General features: G+C 43.0%; 1 protein-coding gene across 1 annotated transcript; it reads right to left on the bottom strand.

Moving 5' to 3' along the window:
* Nucleotides 1–581: 581 nt before the first annotated feature.
* Nucleotides 582–26672, bottom strand: LOC136652437 (vomeronasal type-2 receptor 26-like). Its single transcript, XM_066629377.1, has 10 exons — nucleotides 26461–26672; nucleotides 24959–25250; nucleotides 23241–24086; nucleotides 21325–21552; nucleotides 9436–9557; nucleotides 7752–8043; nucleotides 4725–4952; nucleotides 3667–3793; nucleotides 1371–1475; nucleotides 582–961 (listed from the first exon to the last, which is right to left on the bottom strand). The coding sequence occupies exons 1-10, from the start codon at nucleotides 26670–26672 to the stop codon at nucleotides 582–584; spliced, it is 2832 nt and encodes a 943-aa protein (XP_066485474.1).
* Between the last annotated feature and the right edge of the window lie 1132 nt (nucleotides 26673–27804).

Here is a 27804-nt window from a genome sequence, read left to right as displayed (position 1 = left end):
CTCTAGTGGCTGAATGAGGTACATACCCATGCTTTTTCAATCCTTTTCCAAAATCCATTTCTCCCTCTTTTTGGGCAAGTCAATTTTGCCCTCTGTTCCCTGCCTTTTTCCACCCCCACCCACTTACTGTATTCATTCAAACTCTCAGCACATTGTTTCTCCATGTGTTTATTATTTATTTATTTTCCAACCCTCAACACCATGTCAGATTTTTGATGCGAATCTAATGTGGAAAGGTTTAGAGACTCCTGCTTTAATGGATTGTTATCTACATTGGCTCCCTGGTGTTTTGTCTCAGTTTTGCTTCTCACATTTTGTATCTTTCCCTTTGACATTGCTTGACAGCGATTATACCATCATGTGTTTTTATCATTCTCGATTTCACCTTTTTTCATATGTTTTATTGTTTGTTTTTATAAACTACACAAAATGGTCTGTAAGAACTTGGAAAGGCAGAATATAAATGATTTCAAATAAATAGATACATAAAACATGGGGGTGAATTTAAAACTGCAAAAGGTTTGAGTGATTGTCGAAGGAGTAGCAGAAGGCAGGCACTGAGAAGGGCACATCTTCCTTCTTCAACGTTTCAACTTTCTTAATTGCTCCCTGCTGTTCAGCTGAGGCCTCCACAAAATAATGTAGCATTTGGGGAAGAACATGAAGAACAGCACTGCAGCGCTGGAGGCTAAGATACTGAAGATCTCCACAGCTACTTTGGTTTTTCCCCTGGGACTCATGTAGGTCAGAGCATAAGCCGGCCAAGCACAAGAATACGAGAACATACTGAAAGTGACAAACTTGGCTTCCTTAAAAGCATCTGGCAACTTCTGAGCAAGGAAAGAAACACTGATGCTGACAATGGCTAGAAGGCCAAAGAAGATTAGTTCACTGTAAATGATGGTTGGTGATAGACTGCATTGCAAAATGATTTCTCCAGGACTTGAATGCATGTCCGCATCTGGAAGAGGGGTAAAGATGACTAAACTTATAATAGAAAGGCCTGTTTGAATAACGGAGCAAGGAAGAATAATGAAGTGGGCCAATTTTTCCCCCACCCACTTCTTCAGAGTGGACGCTGGCCTTGTGGCTGTGAACGCTAGGACCACTGTCACTGTTTTGGTCAACACAGAAGAAACAGCAATTGAGAAGATGATGCCAAACACAGTTTGGTGGAGGACACATTTTACCTTTTCTGGTCAATATTTATAAATGGACAAAGGAAGCACAGCAAGAGAGAAACTAAAAGTGTATAGGTGAGGCTCCGGTTGTTGACTTTGTCTAGGGGACTGTTGTGGTGTTTCACAAACAACCCTAGCACCAGAGCCATGACCAACAACAATAAAGAGCACAAATGTCTAAAGTGATACCCAGAGGTTCTTCATAAGACAAGAAGACGACAACCTTGGGGATGCAGGAAGTCTGTTTCTTGCTTGGGTAATGATCATTGGGGCATGTGAAACAGTCAGCCATGTCTGAAAAGAAAGAGTCATGTAACTAATAAACAAGTGTGCAACTAATGTAATAAATGTGAAACTAATAAACATTTTATTGCCCCTTTGGAGACATGTTTTGTGGGGAGGGGAATGACTAACATAATAATTGTCTTCCAGATACCATAACTGTGCTGAGGCATCAATGGTGAAGTCATTCACACCCTTGACCTGTAGTGTTCCTGGGGGGGAGGGAGGCACAGCGCTAGGTTTTGCCCCTCAATGTGCCATGCAAGCTGCCCCTCCTGCTCACCATCTGAGCCATTCTGGGTAGCAAGAGCAAAGCAGAAGAGACACCTCCACATTGCTCTTGCCATCCAGAATGGTTCTATTGGGAAGGGGGAACTTACACAGTGCACTGAGGCCCCTGCAAAATTTATGGCTGTGCCCCCCCTCTGGGAATGGTATGACCCTTGATGAGACACTTGGGCTTTAAAAAGCTTGAGAACCCAATCCTATCCAATTTTCCAATGCCGATGCAGTCACAATGCAGCCCTGAGGTAAGGGAACAACCACTCCCTTACCTTGAGGAATCTTCTGTGAATCTTCCATGTGCACTGCTGGAAGCGGTGAACCCCCCCCCTTTGATATGGCTGCATTAGCGCTGAGAATTTTGATAGGATTGAACCCTAAGACATTTCCACAGAAAACCGTAGTTGGTCTCTGGTTTCCCCCTCTGTCCCCATGTCTTGCACAATGTTCTCTATGTTCTGACATGAGCATATTTAGAATTTTCCTGTGCCCCTTGCCCTCAGAAATTGGCAACTCTGTGCAGTAGCTGGAGAGAATTTCACATTATTCTGATAGATCCCCTGCTATCATGTCTTGTCTATTCCATTGCCATCAGAAGCTTGGCTGGATCTAATATATACAATGTTTTATTTGCTCTAATGTCCGCTTTATGGGACTTTTTGTCAGAGATGGCTGGTGCCCTCTTTACACAGAGGACATGAGCAACTCTGACAAGGACAAAGGCAGGCTGCATTAATGTCTGCTAATCCCCTCCTGTTCCCTCAAAGAACCCAGCTGGGTGCAGATAACTTTTTCCTGCTTTGTGCAACAGTGAGGAAAGGGCAAAGAATCAGGGATGGGAAGTCAAGTTGTGACTTGAGTCAGAGTTACTTTTCACTGACTCAGGTGGACTCGAGTCACACATGTCAAAGACTCAGGCAAACACTTGAGTCTGGAGCTACTGACTCAGAAAGTGCCATGGATTTTGACAACTCGAGTCACCCAAACATGGCCTGGGGGTGCTTCTTGTGTACTCGAATGTTGCTCCGTTTCTGTGTCGCCTGAAAGACCTCATTTCTTTTCAAGTCTCCAAAACGCTCTGGGAGACTCAGAAAGTACACCCGTTAGGACTCATTTTCAAGTTGAGTTAAAGGGGGCAGAGACTTGTGACTCGCCTTGAGTCAAGTCGCGCTAGATTTGCCCATCTCTGCAAAGAATCCACAGGCAGCACAGGAAGGGGAGGAGCAGCTTTTTCCATGAAGGACTCAAGAAAACAGAGAGCAACAATTGAAACAGTTATATGCAATAGAAAGGTAGTCCACGGATCAATAGGCAGCTAGGCAGATAAATGATGGAACTAGAAACAGGGCTTTGTTATTTATCAGCAGTGTTGTGTCCCTTGAAGAACTTAGTTCTAAACATTAGGGCTTTGTAAATTAAGGCTGCAATCCTAACCACACTTACCTGAGAGTAAGCCCCATTGAACAAAATAGGACTTACTTCTGAGTAGACCTGGTTAGGATTGTGCCCTAAGATGAATTACTATGCATACTATACAAAGCCATGCCCCTTGCCCATCCTTGACACATCCCCTTGGGTCCACTTGGACATGCATCTGCCAAAGAGCTGGTCCCAGATCCAAGGAGACCAGCTGGGGACGATTGGTTGGCCAAGGAAGAAAACAGACATGCCTTTTACTTATTTTTCAGTCCCTTCAGCATCCCTGTCTGGCCCAGAGCATGCAGTCGAGCCAGCGCTGGCACCTCTGCACACTGCTTGCCGGCCAAGGAAAGACTTGGGCCATCTCACCCACAAAACCTACACAATAAAAAAAAATTCCTAAAATGAAGATGGGTTATATTAATAATCATAATCTGTTCATTCCCATTACATTCCCATTACAGCCAATCTTTTCAATAACTTGGCACACTACAACACTCACCTTTCTGGTCAGCTACCTTCCCTTCAAGACATGGGACACAATCATAGCAACAGAAGGGCTCTCCTTCCTTCTTTCTTTTGCTATATCCAGGATGGCAGTTGTCGTTGCACAAAGAAAGGGGCCGTGCCTGCTCCACCAATGAAAGAGGAGAATGTTAACCTTCCAAAAAACAAATCTATGGAATAGTAGCTCAAGGACATTTGTTACTCATCAGAAGCAAATATACTTGCAAACCATACTGTGAGGCATAAGAAGCTGACAGTCCAATCTCATCCAAAGCTGCTGGTCAAATGCAGCCATGTCACCAGAGTGTATGCTGCAACCTGGGAGGGGGAGTCCCAAAGGTCTTCTTCAGGTAAAAGGACAGGTGTTCCTTTGTTTGCAGGTAAGCCTCTGTGGCCACAATGGGTCTACTGCACCAGCAATCTGAGTGGACTTGGGAAGATGAATCAAGACTGGGAGGGGGGATAGGATATTGACAGCACTGGTTCCACTGATACCGCTCCTTTCCCAGCTATGATACATACCTATTCCCTCTTCAGAATCTGCCAGGCCCCACCCTTTCCCTGCCCTGTTCATCCTACCTTCCAACACCACACCAAAGTACATGCTAGGGCTGTTCAGGAGGACACTGATGCATGACCATCAGTGAGCCAGCTGCATGGATTGGTGGTTGCTCTTTGCAACCTCCAAAAAGCATGCTGTGCCGCTGGAATAAAAATTCTGGTGCAACAGTAGGCCCCCAGGATTAGACCATTAAACAAAGAGAACAAAATAATCATCTAGATATAAAGCAATTGCCAACAGTAACATTTTTCATGAAGTGGAAGGGTTACCAATATGAAATAGACACAGAAAATGATGCTTCAGCAAAGAATGCAGAGCTGCTTATAAAGAAACTAATCCAAGTATCTTCAAAATCTCCAGAGTTGCACTCGGGAGTCACTTAATATTTAAAATTGATTCCTAGATACTTTAGATTAATCCTCAAGGTTTTGCAATCATACATGTTGCAAATGGGAATTCTCTCCAAACCGTTGCCAACATTTAAGTCCTACCTGATTGAACCAACTGTGCCATACAATACCATCATCATTAATGGTGATGGCTTTATCTGGAGGAGCCTGGGAATCCAGCCTGCCCACTTTGACTTTAATGAGAGTTTGGTTTGGGAATGTAACGCAATTTAGAATGTCAAATCCAGCAATTAATTCCCCACTTTGGTCAAAGGAAATCCGGTCGCCAGCACTATTGTGAAATGACAGTATTTTCAGGAAGTGGTGAAGCTACATTAAAAAAGGGAAAGAAAAACTTTTGAACAAAAAGAGCCAAATGGACATTAATGAGATTCCATCAAATCTACCTGTTGTTATCTTATGGGTAAACTCATTAGCCCTCACACTGCTGCAGGTAATGCATGGACATGCCACCAGTTTAGATGATTAAGTTATTACCTGCCATGGCTGCTGAAACTTCCTTCTCTGTACCTCCATCTTTGCCCTGTTTTTGGATTTGGACACAAACATGGCATGGAGAGCATGAGCCACAGCATAGACAGTGTTGTAGATGAACTTTGGCCTGTTATGCTCACTGGGAAGATATACTCTGGAAGGCTCTCCAGCCTCTCCTCTCCAGTGCAGGCAGCCCTTTCAGTGTGGCCTGGAAGAGACAGAGAATGTGCACTGAAATGCATTTTCTGAGAAATCCTTGAGAAAACCATCTTCTTTGTTAATGGAAAGGTTTCTGCTTTGAAGAAAACCTTGGAATCCTTGAAGTTCATGGGAGTGAGATGCAAAGGATAAAAAACCATGAAGATCTTGAATATTCCAATTATGGTAGCTGGCAAAATATTTTACCTCCATCTGTGCTGTCAGAATCCAGGTTTTACCTCTTGGTCTGCCATTTGTGAGTTTTCTTTCCATATTTAATAGCCATCTCAACCATAGTATGGAACGAATGTCTTCATAGATGACCGATACATTGGTTTTGTGTTTCATGATTTTATCATAAAATTTCATTACAGATTTTTCCATGTTTCTGTCATTACTAAACTGCTGAGTGATTCCAGGATGGCAAAAGAGATACCATGTTTTGAAAATTCCTGGAGCATGACGTCCACGAACCATTGTAGATTCTTCCCATCAGCAGCAATAAATCCAACCCATGTCCATTTGAAATGCAGAAGTAGTTGGAGGATCCCCCTGTACTGATGAACTCCATTTGGTTCTGCCCGGTATACCGAAAGCCCTTGATTCTTATTCATTGTAACTGCGGTAGAACCATACAGCAGCTAAATATTGATGGAGGACATAAACAGAAAGAGGTTTCAAAATGACATATGTTGGTTTCTATAAATGAAAGAGGCAGAGAGAGAGAGAGAGAAGAGAGAGAGAGCACAACTGTATTTTGAAAATTTTAATTATTGTCCTTGTAACATACTATAATGATAGTTCTAAGATTGTAGGGGCCTGATTCTTTCAAGATATAGGCTGACAACTATTTTGAGAGTCTACTATGTTTCAGAGTTACTGTATTTAAGAGTTTCGTCTTTCTCCACCATTGTCATCTTGTTATATATCTAAGCATATCATCTCATACTATATGGACAATAACCTTTTCGCTCTTGGTGCACCAAAATTAAGGATCTAGTAGTTACAGCATTAGTAAAAAGCATTACTTTTTCCTGTTGCTGTTGAAATATTCATAACCACGGAGTCAGCTTTGAATAGACAATTACCTCTGAAGGAATGGAGAAGCTTTGTTCTGCAGTTAGTAATCTATGAGTCCTCATCTGGTGATGGAATGGTTCTGACACAATGGCAGGGGAGAGTAAATGCTTTGCTGAAGGGGGAAAAGCTGCTCATTGCAACTCTTGCTCCTAAACTATATTTGGGAGGAATGAAAGGGATGGATCTACATAATGAATAAAAGCAAGTTGATGGAGCTGTGTAACATTGGCTTCTTGTCAGTGACATCAGATTCTGTCTCATTCTCTCGACCTTTTGCACTTTTACTGGTGGGAATTATGTTGCTCATTCCTGAACTGGTGTCATAGACTGTGCCAATTGGCTGGGTTGTGAACTCGAGTCAGTGACTTGGACTCGAGTCACGAAAATGCGTGATTTTGGGTGACTCTGCGACTCGTGAGTTGCACATGGAAGACTTTGAAAAAGACAAGTCAGGGCCCCCCTGACTCAGTACTCGTCCCCCATACATGCTGACTCGAGTCTGCCTGTATCTGTGGGTGCTTGCTTACAGTTTTTGCAGGTGGAAAAACCTTGTGGAGCCATAATTCCAACTGGGTGAGCAGCAGGAAAGTTCCAGCCAGGAGTCGGGAAAATGTTAATGTTTCCCTCTTGCAAGAATGGGGGAGGCGGGACTGGTCTCTTCCCCCCCCCAGGTTCTGATGGGAAGGAAGGAATGGATGATCATTGGACAAAGGATGGGCATTCTGATATTTTCATTGACTGAGGGTGGGCAGGAGGAGGAGCCAAGGACGTTCTTGCCTTACAATTGGCTTGAGAAGCCCAAGGAGGGAGAGGAGGCAGGGAAGTGGGGACGGTGTTCATAGCTATCATGCTTTGCACCGCATGGCTGGTGGGGAGGAGGAACCTTTATTGAATGACCAGCTACAGTGGGACTACTTATGAGTAGGGCTGCAAAGGATCGGGTTGTCCTGGTAAGCCTCACAGCTGCTGCGCATGACCCTCCTCCTTCTTGCGACTTCTGTCCCTGCTCTCACACAATCCTCCGACCCCCTCCCAGCCTCTGTACAGGTGAGACGGGGCAGCAGGGGAGTACTCTGACACACCAAAACCAGCAGCCCTGTATTTTCCACAGCTGAATTTTTAAAAGGGGCAACTCAACTCCTTTAAAGTCACTAAAGGGTGACTTAGCAACTCAGAAAGTGCCCCCGTTAAGACTCGTTTTCAAGTTGAGTCGCAGGGGGCAGAGACTCAAGATTTGACTTAAGTCAAGCACCACTGGATTTTCCCATCCCTACCAACTGGCATTGGGTATAATCAAATAACCACAAAGGAAAATGCTCATGAAAACTGTAAATTATTGTTCGCCCTGCATCCTACCTGTGGAATCTTGTAATGGCCCAAAACTTCTGGTACTTGATGGGAGATGTCAGAGGTCAGTTCTTCAGTGACGGCCATTAGATTGCCCTGGATGTCACACTTGTAGTTGGGAACAAATCTGTCCTTTGGGGAAATGAGGTGCAATGTGGCAAGATAGGTCCATCTTGCCTCTGCATAACTGTCATAGATGTGAAATCCCAGGGTAATATTGGGCAACAACTGGTGATTCTCATCGATCTCCTTTACAGCAAATTCCAAAGCCAGGACCTGCTGGTAGTTCTGAATAAATGTACTACAAAGAGATTTGCATTTGAGGTCATAGGCATATTCTGCACTCTCTGACATCATCACAACTATATTATGAATCAAATACAACTATTGTTATTTTTATTATTAAGGCATATTAATGAACTATGATTTCCAAGGCAATCTGTAAATCAGGATGGGTTGACACTAAACCATATTAACCTGCAGAGTATGTGAACCATTAATCATCAAGCAAGGAATTTATAAAAGTACTTTCTACAGACTTGTCAGTATTCCCACAAGAAGAGTAAAGATGGAGGCAGGAAGGCAAGCAGCACAAAATTTTTAGAGAATCCTCCAACATTTGCTCTTATAAGCCACCCAAGTTACCCCCTCCCCCCCCCCCAAAAAAAATACTTCCTTTAAAAATGCTGATTCATGGGTGGACCAAACACTCAGCTGCACCTCATCCCCCCAAAATAAAGGGAATAGTGTTAGCAGTTAGCCACTAGGTAGAACTCTCCATCCCTAGCTCATAAACAAGTCTGATAGAGATATATTTAGAATAGAGTATGCATAGCCCAAGTACAGAGAAATTTACATGAATAAAAAGGATTCCCATTTTCCTGAAATTCATTCACACACACACACACACACACACACACATACACACACACACACAGAGAGAGAGAGAGAGAGAGAGAGAGAGAGAGAGAGAGGGGCTTATTCTACATTAACATAATAAGGAAACATGAACAAGAAAGATGGTGGAGAAACAGAGGAATGGAATGCCACTGAACTCCTAAAGATGACATTCATGGTATAAGAGTAGGTGATTTTTATTTTTAAAATTATTTGTTCGGTTTTGGAATACATCATTCTGTTTTCGTTCTTGTTTTGTGATGGTGGAGGAATATTTCAGTCTGTAGAACCCAGTTACACATTACAATTGAAGGGGACAAGGTGTGTTCTCACTATACAACTCCAAATTAATAAAGAAAATACTTCAAAAAAATTCACATGTATTCTAAGTGACTTTTTGTGTAGAAAAAAGGAGCTCATTTCTTGAAGTCTCCATTCGATTCATTGGTGCTGGGTAACTCAGAATATTCACTCTCTTTTGGGAGCTTTGACCTGTTCTTTTCAAAGAAAACATGAAATCCCTGTGCAGCTCCCCCATTCTACTCTCCCCTTGACAAAATCATTCATGTTTTCAAAGTGCACTTATGCTGTTGAGCTGGGATAGGAGTTGGAAATGTACACAGTTCTATTTCATAAACACCTAGCAGTTGGGAATGGGTGTGCAAAACTAGAATCTGATTTAAGTTCCAGCAAAAGAGATTACTATTAATGGAGCTCAGCTCAGACCTTCCTATGTGATTGGATTGACAGAGAATTAAATCTGGATAGAGACATATCAGGAGATCTTTATTCAAACCTGTCAAGTAGAGGCTGAGGAGGAATTTGTTTGAAAGTAGTTTCATCAATAAGGAACAAGTTCTGCAAGACAATGCCTCCAATGATGAGATCTCCTGTTTGATAGTACTTGTGATGGACAAACTGGGGGTGCCATATTCCACAATTAGCATTCTGTGCATCACAAACTGCATGTGGCAACACAGCCACAATGAACAAAATATCACCATCTTGAATGCCACCCAGCTAACTGAATACCGAGTCTTGAATTTGCATCTACTGCAATACCATTAGAATAGATCATAGAATCCAAAATTATAGAATCTCCACGATTACAACTGGCTGACTTGAATGGTAGCTCCATTTGCTAATAGGCTTGATGAAGCCAAGGATATAACATGTAGAATAACATGAATCAGTCTGCAGGAGGCCTCTTAGTCCCTAATACCCAAGGGGTATATTCATTCCATCTTCACTCTGTTATTGACCACTGTGAACAGAAACCTCCTCTGGACTAAACTAGCTCGTATGGGGCTAGACCCCAAATTGCTCGCTCTTACCCGTGGCCTATATTCTAACACATCTGCCCAAGTCAGATATACAGTGGAAGGAAATTGTACTGATGAATTTCCTACCAACAAGGGGGTGAAGCAAGGTTGTGTGCTCGCTCCCACTTTGTTTAATCTCTTTTTAAATGACTTGGCTCCTTCTCTGGCTACTGTTGATGGTCATCCCCCCAGATTGAGGGAATAAAACTCTTGGGTCATGTGATTGACCTGATTGAGATTATGATTTAAAATACTATAGCTGAATCTCTGCAAAAGGAAATTGCTTTTTTGGCCTGATCTGAGTGCCTTTTCATTGCTTTGACATTCTGTGGAAGAGTACAGGGATTGATTACTTTAAAGTTAGAGAACTGTTTGCCATGTTGTAGCTTCATTTCCCAACTCAGGATGCAATCCTATCCAAGCTTACCTGAATCTGGGAGTAAGAAACATTGACTATAATGGGTCATGCTTCTAAGTAGACATGCACAGGATTGAGGTCTCATTCTCATTGGGGGGAAAAGGCAGCCAGGAGTAGGTGGTCAACAAAAAGACTGTTGGCCTTTTTAGCTCTCTTGCAACTACTATAGAGACACGACATCAAATAATAAAATACACAAATACAAACTGGAGAACACGATTGTTCCCACCACCAGAAAGTTGTGGTAAGCCCCACAAAGCTTTGAAATTTGCCAGGATTCATTCACCTTCTTCATCCATTCACTCCTATTCCTGTGAACATCCCCAGTACAGAAAGAACTTCCTTCATGCACAGTGCTCACTAAAAGTGCATTTATTTACGTTGCCCCTGCTCCCCCCTACAGTAAACATACTAGGCAAGGGTTTAAGTGTAAACTGTGCCACAGCTATTGTAATCAGTGCCATTAGCCAACTGTTACAAACTCTGCAGAGGACTCTATTTCCATACATGATTCCCTCTCATAGTCTTGACAACAACAAACTCTGCCGGCTTCTCTCCCTTTGTTCTTACATGAGAAGCCAACCCAGCACTTTGAGGGAGAGCAAAGAGCAGAAGCTGACACAGCACTGAGAAGGTCAGCAAAAGGAGAAGCACCACTGCATTCAGGGTTCAGCCCATCCACAGGGCCGCTGAGAGGTGGCATTGGACCCAGGGCAAGAAACCTGATTGGAGCCATCCTTCCTAAATTTTCCTATGAAGCAAATGTTACTACATTTTTAAACTAGTTTTTTTTATTAAATTAATAGTTTTAATGGTGTCATCTAACAACTGAAATACTGGCCATTACTTAGGCTGTCTGAAAGACTGTAGTCTCCCATACAGGCCCCTGTGAGAGGGCCTTTTCTCATCCCCACCACCCTCTGACAGAAGGATGTGCTATTGCATTTCTTTTCTTCTACCTCAGCAAAGTCCTCCTCATTTGCTTTTTTGTCTTCTAATAATGCAGGGGCATTCAAGGCCTGGCTTTCACCAGATCATTATATGATCATTTTGGAAAAAAGCTCAGGTGAAATAAACTTGCCTGGCCTTCCCCCCCACCCCTTCTGTGCTCCAGATTTATATCTGTACTCCATACTCAGGGTGACCAGATACAAAGGAGGACAGAATACCTGTACCTTTAACCATTGTATAGAAGAGGGAATTTGGGCAGGTGCAGCTCAACATGGAAGGGTTTAAAAAACTGTACCTGCCCAAATTCCCTCTTCTATACAATGGTTAAAGGTACAGGTATTCTGTCCTCCATTGTATGTGGTCACCCTTTCCCAGTGGCGTAGCTAATTAGGGGCGGGGGGTGGTCTGCCCCAGGTACCAGCCTTGGGGGGGGTGACAGCACAGATAACCCAACATCACTAATGTCATGAAGGGTAGGGGTAACCCCATCATGCTATATACCGTTGGATGTGCAATCTCCAGCAGAATGTAATGGGAAAAAACCAAGGTGAAATATCTCCTTTCCATCAAAAGTTATGGCCAAAAAACCAGAAACCAAAAAATGCATGGAGCCCTGTGGAAAGTGAAACCAAGTCATATCGCACGTTTACTCACAAGTAGGCAGACTTGCCTTAGTCTGTTGGAAAGGGCAGGCTGAGTGGAATTCAACAACACCACAATGGTTCCTATCCAATTAAAGCAGCCCCCAATAAACACCCAAGAAGGAAGTCCCTCCCTCCAAGAAGACAAATGTATTGTGCCCTATGGAAAGCAAAAGAAAGCCACATGGTCACATTTACTCACAAGTAAGCAGGCGTGCCTTGGCTGCTGGTCAAGTCAGGCGAAGGGGAATGCAAGGCTAGCTGCATGGTCCCTATCTGATGAAAATGGAGCTCAACAAATGCTCCAGAAGGCAGCCCTCCCCCAAAGAATAAAGCAGTGGCTTCAGCTGGTAAGGTCAATTTTTATTTGTTTTTAGACTTGCAAAGCCAGGTGTGTCCTGATAGTGCTATGCTTGAAATATAAGAATTTACACTGAACTGGACACTAGGGAGGGCTGAAAATCTCACTGATATTTCTTTTCGGGGAGTGTTATTGAAGGTAGGTTTCAGAGAAAATTCACTTGGTAAAACAGAGCTGGCTTCCCCTTATTTAATTATATGTTTTTCTTTAATTTAATTATGTATAATTATTTATCTTATTTTGCTTGATGATGTCACTTCCAGCCATGACATCACTCCCCGACAGATTGTCATTTTAAAAGTGAGTCCCAGTGTTAAAAGTTTGAGAACCACTGCCTTAACGCAAAACAGCCCAATGAGACATCCTTTTTTTTTTGGGGGGGGGGGTGACAACCTAGTGACCAAATTTCTGGAAATCATGGCTTTTAGGAATAATACCATCACATTATATACCATTTGATGCAGAATTTCATTCATTGCTTATGGGGAAATACTCACTGCATTTGTTTTCTGGCCATTATTATTCATTTCATGTCATGACTACCTCACAGGGTTGTTGTGAAGACAAAATATGAGGAGGAACCATGTACAGCACCCTGAGCTGCTTAGAGGAAGGGCGGTATAAAAATGTGAATGAATGAATAATTAATATAATTAATTAATAATTAATTATGTCCTATGGGGTGACAAAAATTTATGAACCCTGGGTGTCAAATGACCTAGCTACGTCATTACCCTGTCCATACTGTTAATTTCACTTTCAAACAATGCCAAAACACATGTAAATTTGATCCAAGGCCATGCGTTCTAGACACACAAAAAACTAGAAGTGGAGTTCTAGAAGCTGGAGCTGACTATTGGGACCTGGGAATTCTGTGAACTGAACAGGGTGACCTGCTATTGGGAACTGGTAGGTGCCTGGTTTGAGGGAGTAAGTTTCACTTTCCTATGTTTGAATTGAACTAATACACATTGTTGCTTATGGAGAAAGAGCCCTGGGCTGCATTTCCACTCCAGCTTTCATCCACTTTCAGTACACTTCTATTCCCCCAGTGCATTCTGAGGAGATGGTAGTTTGTCAAGGAATCTGAGACCTGTTGGAGCTACCCTTAACAAATTATAGTCTCCACCATGCATTGGGTGAATAGAAGTGTATTGAAAGTGAATGAAAGCGGGAGTGGAAACACAGCCCTGGAGAGACTGAGGGCGCAATCCTAACTGCGCCCTATGCTGGCCCAAGTCCATTGGGCCAGCCTGGGAGGGTTGCAAACGTGCTGTAAATCACTTTTGCACCTCGTCAAGGGAAAGCCGGGCTGGTGCTCCATGAAGTGCTGGCCTGCGGAGGCTGACATAAGCTTGGTTGAGCCGACGCAAGGACAAAAGGTAGGTGTGGGGGAGGTGGGAAGGAGGAGGGAGGGAGGCGTTACTGGGCGGGAGGAGGGCAGGTGGTGGGTGGCCCCGGGGGCGGGTGGGCAGGGAGCCAGAGGCAGGGCTGGGATCCAACAATTGTGCCGGATCCCAACCCTTGTCCCCAGGGAGAACGGAACGGCTTCAAGCCACTCTGCTCTCCTCTCCAGAGGTGGCGCAAGTCTGAGGAGACCCATTGTGGCCAGCAGCCCTTACCCAGGGGTAAGGGGAAAAGTTTCCCCTTGCCTCTGGCTAAGCCACTTCTGGCCACAATCATGCACTGGATATAGCGCAAGCCTCTTGGCTTGCCTGTTTCAGCGCAGGATAGGATTGTGCTCTGAGATTGACAGACTTAAATTTATTTTGTAATAAATTTGTTTTGTACTGTATAGTTTGTTTTGTCAGGGCCCAGGCCCCCTGGAAACGCAGGCCTCAGAGATTTTACCTGCCCTGCCTGCCTCTCCTCAGGTTTGTCCACTTAAGCCTGATTGCACAGTAACTTTTTCAGCTGCTCAGGAATTTCTATACAGCCACAGGTAGGGAAACTTTCAGAGAATATGGAATTCACATTCTCCTGCACTATCATTGGTGTTCAACAGTTTCCCTCCCATGGATACCTGCTTCCCACTCTTAATCCTCCACCTAACACCACTGCTTTATACCTATGGAATGTTAAACTACTGATGCTTTATAATGTTATTTTTTTTATTCTATCATGCCATACTACTTTTCCTTATGCTATTAGCATTTAGTTTCAATTTTGGGTGAACTTGGAATGATTTTGGAACAAGTTAGAATTTTTCCCCATTTCAACTGATGTCATTGTAGTCATTCAGAGTTTACTATAAGGGCTGTTTTCAGGAATGGAATAGGTACAGTTAAGATGGAAGAGTGTAGGCAGTTTAGATACTTGGAAGGAATCAACACCATTCATGTGCAACACTCAAATTCATCTTCAATCTCACTGCACCAAATAAACCACATGCTCCCAGTCTAAGGAAAATAGCAATAGTCTTTCCTTGACTTCCATGAATTCACTTCCAAGGTTTCTTGGCAGTGACAGTTGTCTTGGCAGTGAACCTGCAGTACAGACAAGTGAACCTGAAGAAGTACAGACAACTTCTTCAGATGTGTCAATGGGCATGTGGTATGACACGTCTGAAGAAGTTGTCTGTACTTTTCCAAGGGCAAGTCAAAGTACCAGTGATACCTATGAAGTCCTTCAAAATATGGGACATGGATCACTTGGAAGGACAATCAAGGTATGGTACCTAGATAACCTGGAGGACAATCACTTCCCATGTGTCCGCCCCTCTCCACAGGTAACTGCACATGGTCCTGTTGCAGATATCACCTTTAGATACATAATGGGTGGTGAGTCATAAAAACACCTTTTCCATGGCAGGGAATGGTCAAGTGGGTATATTCCCATTGACATCAGGATGGCCCCATTGCCACTGGTATTTTGAAAGGGATGTTAAAGCCTTTTGTCTTATCAGGCCTTTAATTTATTACCCATTCCTTCAGTGAGCTCCCTGATGATTTGTATCTGTTGTGCTGCTGTTTTTGTTCTTGCATTTTATATCTTTCCATTTGAATCTATATCTATATCTATATATTATACTTGGCCTGTCAGGGCTTTAAAGACAGGATATAAATGCTTTCAAATACATGAATACCTAACACACGGGGGTGCTCTCAAAACTGCAAAAGGTTCAAGCAGTTGTCAGAGAAGCAGAAGGCAGCCACATGGAGGGACACATCTTCTGACTTCAATGTTTCCACTTTCGTATTTGTTCCCTGCTGTTCAGCTGAGGCCTCCACAAAATAATGTAGCATTTGGGGAAGAACATAAAGACCAGCAAGGCAGCACTGGAGACTAAGAGAGGAAGGTTTTCCACAGCTGCTGTGATTTTCCCCTTGCTGTTTGTGTAGCCTGGAACAAAGGCCAGCCAAGCACAGGAATATGCAAACACACTGAAAGTGATAAACTTGGCTTCGTTAAAAGCATCAGGCAACTTCTGAGCAAGGAAGGCCACAATGAAGCAGACAGTGGCTAGAAGGCCAACGAAAATCATTTCACAGTAAATCAGGGTTGGTGATACATAACATGTCAAACTGATTTCTTCAGAACTTGACTGCATGTCAGCCTTTGGGAATGAAGGAAACAAGACCAAAGCTACAATAGAAATGCCTGTTTGCATACCAGTGCAAAGAAGAATAATGGAGCTGGCCGGTCTTTTCCCCACCCAGTTCTTCAGAGTAGACCCTGGTCTTGTGGCCATGAATGCGAGCACCACTGTCACTGTTTTGGCCAACACAGAAGAAAGAGCCATTGTGAAGGCAATGCCAAAGAAAATTTGGCAGAGGATACACATCACCATCTCAGGTCGGCCAATACTTAGCAAAGGATAAAGGAAGCACAGCAAGAGAGAACTTAAAATTGTATAGGTGAGGCTCCGGTTGTTGACTTTGACTAGGGGACTGTTGTGGTGCTTCACAAACAACCCTAGCACCAGAGCAGTGACCAACAACAATAAAAGAGCACAAATGGCTAAAGCAATACCCAGAGGTTCTTCGTAAGACAAAAAGACGACAACTTTGGGAATGCAGGAACTCTGGTCCTTACTTGGATATTGATCACTGGGGCATGTGAAACAGTCAACCATGTCTGAAAAATAAGAGCAGTGGAACTAATAAACATGCCACGTCCTATTGCCCCTTCGGAAGCAAGTTTGTGGGGGGAAGGAAAAGGGAGTGACTACCATAAATAATTCTCACCCAGTTGCCATACCTGTGCTCAGGCAAAAATGGTAGGCGTGACAGAAAACAGAGTTAATTTATCCCCCCCCCCCAGCTTTTGTAATCTAACTAATAGCCCAAGAGGTATCTTTACCATCCTTCCCTTATTCAGGATCAGAACACCAGGAACATTAAGAATAAATAGGGTTTTATTATAAACCAGATATCACAATTAGAATCAGAAACCTTATGCTCAAAATGTTGAGCTCATACAAAATCAAAGATTCCCCCACAGTATCAAACATAACAAAATCTCAGATTAATTGTTCCAGCGCTTACATTTCCAATTGTCATTAAACTTCCATTAAACTGTCATTAAATTAAACTTCCATTAAACTGTCATTAAATTGTCAAGAAATCTATAGAAGTTCCTCCTACAGACTTAATATTCCCACAAGACGACAAAGAGGGAGGCAGGAAGGCAAGAAGACCAAAATGGGTTTGAGAATCCTCCAGTATTCCCTCTTACAAGCAACCTAATTTTGTTTCATTTTTTAAAAACTGTCCTCTAAAACTACTGATTCATGGGGTGAAGAAACTCTCAGCTGCACATCATTCCGATAAAATAAAGGGAATCATGCCAGCAAGGAGCCTCTGGATGGAGCTCTCCACCCCAGTTCATGAAGAAGTCACAGCAAACATCACTCCCAACCCTGTTTGCATTACAGTGGGGGAAAGACCCATGATGGCAAACTCTGGTACCAGGGTTACCACATACAAACTCATAGTGTTACCAGGTACAGAGTGATACCTTTAGCCATTGTATAGAAGAGGGAATTTTGACAGGTGCAGCTCTTTAAACCCTTCCATGTAGAGCTGTACCTGCACAAATTTCCTCTTCTCTATACAATGGTTAAAGATATAGGCACTCTGTCCCACTTTGTTTCTGGTAACCCTACATACTCAGGATTAACAAAAACTATGAAATTTCCACAAAAAGCAGCAGTTTGCCTCCAGTTCCCCATCTTTCCCCATCTCTTGCACACTGTTCTCTGTGTTCTGACATGAGCACACATGGAATTTTCCTGTGGCCATCAGGAAACTGCCAACCAAGTGCAGTAGCTGGATAGAAGTTCACATTGTTGTGATGTCAGCAGATAATTTGTAGTAATAATAGCTTTCTTTTTTAATGCAAGTTGCTCTAAGTGGGGTCATTCTGGAATACTCTCTTGAAATTCCAGTTGGTACAAAACCAGTTGGGAGAGTCAAAGGGCCCAATCTTATTTGGCCCTAGTGCTGGTGATGGGTGTCATAAACATAAAGCACATTTACGGCACCCTCAGAGTAGGGAGCGCCAGCCCCAGGCCAGCACCAATCAGCGCTGGACCCAGGATGGCCACCCAGAGCAAGGTAAGAGCTCTGGGGTGGTGGTGCAACCTTTCAGGGCAGGGGGGAGGTGATCTCAGGTGGGGGAGGGCCAGGTCGGATCAGGAACTGGCCCGGGAGGGGGGTGGGATAGGCAGAGACCTATTTGTATTGGGTTGAAACACAGAATTGGTTCTGTGTTGGGCCATGTCAGCACAGACATGAAAAGCCATATTGCAGGTCCTGGGACTTTCCTCAGGGGAGGGGGACGAAAGGCAATTTTTTTCAAGAACTCTATACACTTCAACACTCACCTTTCTGGTCAGACACCTTCCCTTCTGGACATGGGACACAATCATAGCAACACAAGGGCTTCCCTTCCTTGCTTCTTTTACTATATCCAGGATAGCAGTTGTCATTACACACAGAAAGGGGCTGTGCCTAATCCACCAGTGAAAGAGGAGATTGTTATACTTCAGAAAAAAAAAGAAAAAAAAGGGCTTTTCCTTGAAGATGCAGCAGAGCAGGCACACTGGTTTGCAATAAAATGATCATGGTTTTCTAAACATGGCATGCACATAATTTAGGGTGCAATCCTAACCCCTTATGTTGGTTCTTTCCAGCACTGACATAAGGGCAACACAGCTCTGAGGTAAGGGTACAAACAATCCCTTACTTAGAGGAGGCCTCCATGAGTGAACCCAACTGCAGGATGCAGCACACGTCCCATTGGCACCGCTATGCCAGCGCTGGAAAGCACTGACATAAGGGGTTAGGATTGCGCCCTTAATCTGGTATATGTGCGAAAAAGATAGAAACAAAAATGGCAATTGCACTGAGACAAATATGTCCTAACCCCCCAGCTGACAAGAAAGTATAAGGGTTACATGAAGGATGACACAGCTATGCACAAGCACTAGCAAATATATCTTCTGTCAATGAAAAGAGTCTCAGGGCACAATCCTAACCAGGTCTACTCACAAGTAAGTGCTATTTTGTTCAGTGGGGCTTACTCTCAGGAAAGTGTGGTTAGGATTGCAGCCTCAGATGCTTCAGAGATTAAGGGCGCAATCCTAACCCACTTTCCAGCACCAACATAAGGGCAATGCGTCTCTGAAATAAGGGAACAAACATTCCCTTACCTTGAGAAGGCCTCCATGAGTGCCACCCAACTGCAGGATGCAGCATATGTCCCATTGGCACAGCTATGCCAGTGCTGGAAAATGGGTGAGGATTTGGGCCTAAATGAAGGAAAAGATACATTTGCTGCATTCCAAAAGTTGGGAGATAAACAATAGCTCAAAGATATTTGGCTGAAATCCTATCCACCTTTTCCTGAGAGTAAGCCCTATTGAACAATGGGGCTTACTTCTGAGTAGACATATATAGGCTTGTGCCCCAAATCATTTATCTGTAGTTAAGATCCTTGCAAACAATACTGCCTTGATACATAATACTCCCCTCCCCTGTATCTTCCCTGTTTCACCCCACCCTGCCCTATTTATCCCACCCTCCACCCCAATGCCGACTTACCGGGTTCTGGGGGTGTTCAGGAGGACACTGGTGCATGACTTTGTCAGTTCACCAGTTGTGGCAGTGAGCCAGCTGCATGGATTGGTGAGTTTCTCTCTGCAACCTCCATAAAGCATGCTACACCACCAGAATGCGAGTTCTGGTGGAGCAGCAGGCCCACAGGTTTGGGCCTTTAAACAAATGGAACTAAATACAGTCAGTTCTCATTATCTGCTAGGGCAGTGGTTCCCAAACTGTGAGCCGTGGCTCCCTGTTTTGGGGAGCCATGGAAAACAGCAATATTCCACAGGAAAAACCTACAGCTCCATACAAAGTATAGAATTGTTGTCCTGATGGGAAGCCAATGACCCAGTTGGTGAAATGGGCTGCCAGTCGAAAAAGTCTGGGAACCACTGCGCTAAGGTTAGGTTCCAAGAAAACCTAGCAGTAGCAAAATTCACAGATATTGAATCATTGATCCTATGGGATTAATGGAGTTACACTAATGGGGTGAAAGGGTTACAGAATGAACCCCTTTAAATGACTGGCAGGTATGTCAGAAGCTTCTCTCGGCTAGTTTCACTTGGAAGGGGCCTAAAAGGTAATCTAATTCAACCCCCTGCCTGTAGCAGGAAATCCTCCTAGAGCAGGAGTCTCCAAACATTTTGGCCAGAGGACTGCATCAAATATCTGGCACAGTGTAGAGGGCCAGAAAAAAAAATTAAATATAAAATTTATATAAATAAATTAGAGATGTAACTTAGATGAATGAATGAATGGGCTCATTCTTTCAACCTCTCTGGCCCTTAGAACACCCTCCAGATACAACCAGTGCACAGCTTCAATCATGTTCGGCCAGGTGGTCCAGAGGCTTTCAAGGGACAAGAGGCTGGCCGTGGGCTGCATCTGGCCCCTGGGCCAGGGTTTGGATACCCCTGTCCTAGAGAATTGGTTCCCAACATTTTTTCACTTGCATACCCCTTGGCAGTCCATTTCCATAAATTGTACCCCTCATATTAGCCCCTCAAGGTATTCTAATGCCAGCCCTGCAAGGCATTCTAATACAGACCTGCCTTTTTCCACCATTATTCAATTCTTTTTCAAGTACCCTTAAAGGCCCTGGCAAGTACACCTGGGGGGGACATGTACTCCAGGTTGGAAACCACTGTCCTAGAGCATCACCAACAGGTGCTTGTCGAGCCTCTGTTTGAAGTTCTCCAGTGAGGGATAGTCCACCAACTCCCTCGGCAATCTGTTCCACTTCCAAACTGCCCTATCATCAGGAATTTTTTCCTTATGTCCAATCAGAATCTCTTCTTTTGCAGTTTATACCCGTTGGTTCTAGTCCTACAGTTTAAAGGAGCCCACATTGGTCGCAGACACCTCTTTGAAGGTACCTGCTGGATTCCTCCAGGAGACCTTCCAGAGACCTCAGGCAACTTCAAAATGAAACCCATGACCAGCGTGGACCCCTTTAAACTAGCCTGGGAATGCTTCTGAAGCCTTCATTGGCCGTTTTAAAGGGGTGCGTGCTGGTCCCAGATGCAATTCTGAAGGTCCTTGCAGCCTCCGACCAACAGCAGGCTGCAGGGACCACAGGTAGTCAGACACTAGCTCGCAAATGGTGAAGTCTCAATCAAAAATATGTGAATTTGCTAGTCAATTCGCAAGAAGCAAAAATCGAATCAAAACTTATAAAAAGCAATTGTCTAAATGTAATGTTTTTTTTTCATGGAGGGAGAAGAAGAAGGTTACCAGTATGAACTAGGACCAGACAAAAATGCTTTAGCAGAGAATGCAGAGGTACTTATCAAGAAACTAATCCAAGTAACCTTTCAACATCTCCAGAGTTGTTTTAAGGAGTCAATATCTGAGGCTGATTCCTTGAGACTTCATGCCAATCCTCACAACCTTACGTGTTGCATAAAGGAAGTCTACCCAAAACATTGCTTATGTTTGAGTCCTACCTCATTGAACCAGCTGTGCCATACAATGACATCCTCATTAATGGAGATGGCTTCATCTGGAGGAGCCTGGGGATCCAGCCTGCCCACTTTGACTTTAACAATCGTTTGGTTTGGGAATGTGACCCAGTTTATAATGTCAAATCCAGGATTGAATTTCCCATTCTGGTCAAGGGCAATCCAATTGCCAACACCATTGTTAAGTGACACCATTTTCAGGAAGTGGTGGAGCTAAATTAAAAAGGGAAAGACAAACTTTAGAACAAAAAGAACCAAATGGACAGCAAGGACTTGAATCTGCCCAACGAGACAGAAAATGTACCCTGACTGATATAATGTTCTTTAATGCAGAATACACCTGATTAGCGGCTACTTCCAGCTGCCAAGGGAAGTGACGTTGGATGTCTGAGGTTCAGCATGGGGTGTCTAGGTCAAGGTGAGAACCAAAGTCAGAGAAGGAGGCTGAAGATTCAGACCAGAGGAGAGAGAGTACAGTAGGGAACTGAACTTGGAAGCTGAAGCCCAGGATCAGGAAAGTAAGGGAGAAGGGTGGTGGAGGAGAGAACTGGGAACTGGTGCTACAAAGAGCTCTCAAGGTGAGCTAAGGCATGAAGGGAAGTCCATAGCTTACTGAAGGATTATAAAGGGAAGTTCCCCCTTCCTTCCTGGCTCTTGCTGGGTCATGATTTGAGGCTGTGCTGATGCCTTCTTCTTCCTACATAAGCCCACACCCTCCTATCCACTTTGTTCTCTATCAGTTGTGAATTTTATCTGCTGGTGAGGCTGCTCTGACACTGACATTGCCTTTTTTATTCCCTTTGCCCCACTGCAGTTTAAATTCACCCATAACAAAAAATACTTCTTGAAACTCCTTAATGGAAATTTATGGCCCTATTCTTCCCCCATCCCTGCTGGTGCAACTGCATTGAAAATCATGTTCCACTGTTGTAAATGGCTGCACCTTTCAGCCCAGTCCTGTACAAGATTGGGTTCTGCATTTTAACAAGGAGTTGTCTGCTGGAATTTATGGAGGATTCAGCTCCTGTTTTTCTTTCTTTCTACACAGACCAGGCGAGTGATTTTCAAACTTTTTCATCTCATGGCACACTGACAAGATGCTAGAATTGCCAAGACACACCATCAGTATTTTGACAATTGACAAGGCACACCATGCTGCTGGTTGGGGGCTCAAATCCCCCAATGGCCATACTAATAAATGACCCCAAGCTCCTGAGGCACACCTGTGGACCATCCATGGCACACTGGTGTGCCACGGCGCAGTGGTTGAAAATGGCTGGACTAGACTGTCTCATTTTACCCACTGAGGAGAAACTGGTACCAGAGCTCGTTCATGCATTAGTAAATAAATAAATAATAATAATACAGGTATTTATATACCACCTTTCTTGGTCATCAGATTTCTCCTCAGACTTTAATTCAAGGCGGTTTACATAGGCAGGCAATACTAAATCCCAATAGGGATTTTTACAATTGAAGAAGGTTCTGTCTTTCAAGAACGACAACAATTCAGATGGATCTTTAATGATCTGGAATCACATTCTGGCCTCCATTTTCCTCCCACACAGGCTGACAGCGGCCAAAAAGTAGGTGGAATAACTCAGCATAACTCAGCTAGGCTTGTCAGCTGCTTCAAGGTCTCACCATTCACGGTGCCGGTGGCCTCGAACTGGTGACCATCGGATGTTATCTTCAGGCAAACGGAGGCTCTACCCTCTAGACCAGACCTCCTGCCCATTACGTCTAATGACAATGGGAGAGATGCCACTGATATGAGCATTACCATATCACTTCCACCAGATTAACTTGTTTCAGTCACTACTACCAAAATTATGGAAATGCTCCTTAGCCCTCACACTGCTGCAGGTAATGTACGGACATGCAACCAGCCAAGAGGTTACCTGCCATGGCTGCTGATTCTGAAACTCCCTTCTCTCTTCCTCCATCTTTGCCCTGTTTTTGGATTTGGACACATACATGGCATGGAGAGCATGAGCCACAGCATAGACAGCATTGTAGAGGGTGTAGCTTTGGCCTGTTGTGCTCATTGGAAAGATGTACTCTGGAAGGCTCTCCAGCCTCTCCTCTCCAGTACAGGAAGCCCTTTTGGTGTTGTTAGGAGAACTGGAGAATGTGCACTGAAATGCGTTTTCCCAGAAATCCTTGAGAAAACCATCTTCTTTATTAATGGAAAGGTTTCTGCTTTGAAGAAAACCTTGGAATCCTTGAAGTTCATGGGAGTGTGTTGCAAGTGATAAAGAACCATGGAAGTCTTGAATATTCCAATTGTTGTAGCTGGCAGAATATTTTAACTCCATCAGTGCTGCCAAAATCCAGACTTTACCTCTTAGCTTATGATTTGTGCCTTTTCCTTCTGTAATTAAGAGACATCTCAACCACAGCATAGAATCAAAGTCTCCATAGAAGACCGATACATTGATTTTGTAGGTCATTATTTCATCATACAATTTTATTATGGATTTTTTCATGTTACTGTCGTTGGCTAAACTGCTGAGTGAATCCAGGATGGCAAAGCAAATGCCATGTTTTGAAAATTCCTGGAGCATGACATCCATGAACCATTGTAGGTCCATCTCATCGGCAGCAATGAATCCAATCCATGTCCATTTGAAATGCAGAAGTAACTGGAGAATCCCCCTGTACTGATGGACTCCATTTGGTTCCATCCGGTAGACAGAAATTGCTTGATTCTTATCCATTGAAACTGCAGCAGAACCGTACAGCAGCTAAATGAAAATAGAAAGATGTCTCAAAATGAAATATATGCTGGTTACTGTGTATGAATGATGTGGTCAGCTAAAAAGAAGTAATGAACCAAGCAGTTATATTTTGAAAATTGTAGTTTTTATTCCTGTGTACTAACATGGTATACCTATTGTCCTAATATAGCAGCTGAGAATTTTTGGAGAAGGAGAGAAAGAACAGGAGCAGAAATACATATATTTTGGTGTATTTTGAAAATTGAAATTATTTTCAATTGTATGCGAATATAGTATAATGATTATCCTAGGGCAGTAGGGGCCTGATAGTCTCAAGATACTAGCTGACGACTTCCTCGAAGTTTCTTATATTTCTAAGACCCTCCATCAAGCACTTCATTTTTTCTGTTCCTTTTTTCTCCACCTTTGCCATCATATTATGTATCATAGCATGTAATGTCATGGTATATGGACCAAGAAATAGCATTCTCAAGGGGGGGGGCAAAGCACTAATTTTTGCAGAATACCTCAATATGCTGTGGAAGCTACCCATCCGCCTTGCCACCAGAGCCATTCCAGGCAGTAGCAGCAGTGAAACTGATGGACTTACATGATAAATTGTGGCCACACATGCAATCTTTAGCTACTAACATTTTGGACAACAACATTAGAAATTCACGTGAGCTATGAAAAACTTCATGGTTCAGTAATACATTTGTTTCTTGCCAATGACATCAGATTCTCCTGATCTTTTGCAGCATTACTGGAGGGAATTGTATTATTCATCCTTGAACTAGAGTCCTACATTTTATCAGTTGGCATTGAGTACAATCAAAGAATTACAAAGGAAAATGCTCATGAAAATTGTGTATTATTGTTCACCCACACATACATCCTACCTGTGAAATCTTGAAGTGACCCAAAACTTCTGGTACTTGATAGGAGATGTCAGAGGTCAGTTCTTCAGTGACCGCCATTAGATTGCCCTGGGTGCTACACTTGTAGTTGGGAACAAATCTGTCCTTTGGGGAAATAAGTTGCAAAACGGCCTGATAGGTCCATCTTGCCTCCGCATAACTGTCATAGATGTGAAATCCCAGGGTAATATTGGGCAACAACTGGTGATTCTCATTGATCTCCTTTACAGCAAATTCCAAAGCCAGGACCTGCTGGTAGTTCTGAATAAATGTACTACAAAGAGATTTGTAATTGAGGTCATAGGCATATTATGCATTTACTGAAATTATTGCCACTATATTATGGATCTATTATTATTTTTATTATTATTAAACATGTACTGTGTTTTCTAAGGCAATCTGTAAATCAGGATGGGTTACACAGGAGTAGAACTATTAAACCATAACAACCATTTCAGCATAATGGCCGTATTAGATTACAAAATTTGTGACAGCTGATCTCCATCTCAAACTAGGGATGTATTTAGAATAGGATATACATCGTCCCAATACTGCGTAATGCACATGAGTAAAAGGGGCTCCCATTTTTCTGACGTTCATCACCTCCCCTTAGCAAAACATTAGAAATGTCTGTTTTGGATGATCACACATACACAGAGCTTTTCTACATTAGCATAAATATGAGTGAGAAACATGAGTGAGAGAGATGATTAGGAAACAGAGGGATTGAATGCCATTTGTCTCCTAATGATGTCATTCATAGTACAACAGCAGGTAACTTTATTTGTTTGGTTTGTATTTGTAATAAACCTTATTATTTTCTTTTTTTGTTTTTTGATGTTGATGAGTTCAGTTTGTAGAGCTCAGTTACACACTGAATCAACGGCAACAAGGTTAACTAACCCTTTTCAACACCAAAAAAATCACAATTTTTTTTTGAAAAAACACCAAAGAGATCACAAAAATTCTTGAAATATTTCACAGCCTTAACCCATTTTTGCCTGGCCCACAGGTGTACATATTTTATCCCTATTGCATATATGCAACGTTGGGCAGAAATGGTTTAATGCATTCTAAGTGGCTTTTTGTGTAAGGAAATAAGATCTCATTTCTTGAAATCTCCATTTAATTCACTGATGTTGACTAACCCAGCATATTAAGACTCTGTTGGGAGGCTTTGATCCATTCTTTTCAAAGAAAACATGAGATCCCTGTGCAACTGCTACAATCTACTCCTCCTGACATTCTCGTTAGGATATTCAAAGTGTAATTATATTGCTGAGCTGGGGTCTGGGTTGCAAAAATAAAAAAGTCTATTTCATAAACACCTAGCAAATGGGAATAGGAGTGCAAAAATTGAATTTGGTTTAACTTATAGCGATAAAGATTACTATTGATGGAGTTCAGCCCAGACCTTCCTATGTGATTGGCTTGCCTGGTATTTTAATCTGGATAGAGATATATTTGGGGATCTCTATTCAAACCTGTCAAGCAGAGGCTGAGGAGGATTTTGGATGAAAGTAGTTTCATTTGGAAGGAACAAGTTCTGCAAGACGATGCCTCCAATGATGAGATCTCCTGGCTGATAAGTCTTGTGATGGGCAAACCGGGGATGCCATATCTCACAGTTAGCATTCTGGGCATCGCAAACAGCATGTGGCAACAGAGCCACAATGAGCACGACAAATACCATCATCTTGAGTGCCAACCAGATCTCTGAATACCAAGTCTTGAATTTGCATCTACTTCAGGATTATTAGAATAGATCATAGAACCCAATATCATAGGTTCTCCACGATTACAACTGCCTGACGTGAATGGTAACTCCATTTTCTCATAGGCTTGATGAAGCCAAGAATATAACATGTAGAATAACAGAAGTCAGTCTGCAGGAGGCCTCTTAGTCCCTCATACCCAGATGGCAAGGGGTATATTTATTCCATCTTCACTCTGTTATTGACCACTGGAACTCAGAGGGAGAGATGTAGGAAGCAGAAGAATTAATTACAGTCACTTTGATAATTACAGTTCCCAGTAGTGACAACGTTGTTTTTTATCTTGCTACTTTGATCACAATGATACACAGCAAGATCAGAAAATAAAGATATGGAATCTGGAGCTAAGTGTGGGGAGGGGGGACTCTTGGGTCTTATGATTGACCTGATTGAGAATATGATTTAAAAAACTAAAGATGAATCTCTGGAAAAGGAATTTTTCTTTTCTTTTTTCCCCTCTGCTGAGTACTTTCTTATTGTTTCCAAGATCCTTGGGATAGCACAGGAACTCACTGCTAGTCAGGGGACTGTTTGTCACATTGTAGCACCATTTCCCAAATCATTCTCATTGGGGGAAAAATGGCAGCCAGTAGTAGGTGGCCAACAGAAAGACTGCTGGCACCTTCAATTCTGTTGCAACTGCTACAGAGACATGGCATCAAATAATAAAATACACAGAAGCACCCTTTACACAGTTAATCACCATTGCTCCCACCGCCACAAAGGTGCATGAAATCTGACAAAACTTAGAAATTCACCAAGAGTTATAAACTTTGTTCATCCACTCACTCCTGCCCCTGTGAACACCTCCAGCACGAGAAGACCCTCCCCTGCAGAATTCCACAGAACTTATCAAAGGAGTACATTTATGTTCATACAGTGCTGCTCTAATTCAGGAGTTCTCAAGCAAAATGAAAAATGGCTGACTGAATACCATATCAACTCTTTTTTTCTTCTGTATGTTTGTGTATCATGTGATTAAAACAAGAGGCAGTTTAGTGGACACCACAACATCTTTCTACAATGGTTTTTGGATCAAGAATCTAATTGCTG

This window comes from Tiliqua scincoides, chromosome 5, assembly GCF_035046505.1.
Source record: "Tiliqua scincoides isolate rTilSci1 chromosome 5, rTilSci1.hap2, whole genome shotgun sequence".
Taxonomy (NCBI): domain Eukaryota; kingdom Metazoa; phylum Chordata; class Lepidosauria; order Squamata; family Scincidae; genus Tiliqua; species Tiliqua scincoides.
The sequence above is the reverse complement of the archived record's forward strand: the minus strand, read 5'-3'. Positions and strand labels throughout refer to the sequence as shown.

What these genes read in the sequence shown, in the direction of transcription:
- LOC136652437 (XM_066629377.1), bottom strand. Translation starts at nt 26,672, where the DNA reads ATGATGGTATTTGTCGTGCTCATTGTGGCTCTGTTGCCACATGCTGTT. An exon ending in CCTCAGCCTCTGCTTGACAG is followed by an intron (nt 25,251 to 26,460) that starts GTTTGAATAGAG and finishes ATCTCTTTGTAG; the next exon opens with TACATTTATTCAGAACTACC. An exon ending in GCCATTACAAGATTCCACAG is followed by an intron (nt 4,953 to 7,751) that starts GTAGGATGCAGG and finishes TTTTTAATGTAG; the next exon opens with CTTCACCACTTCCTGAAAAT.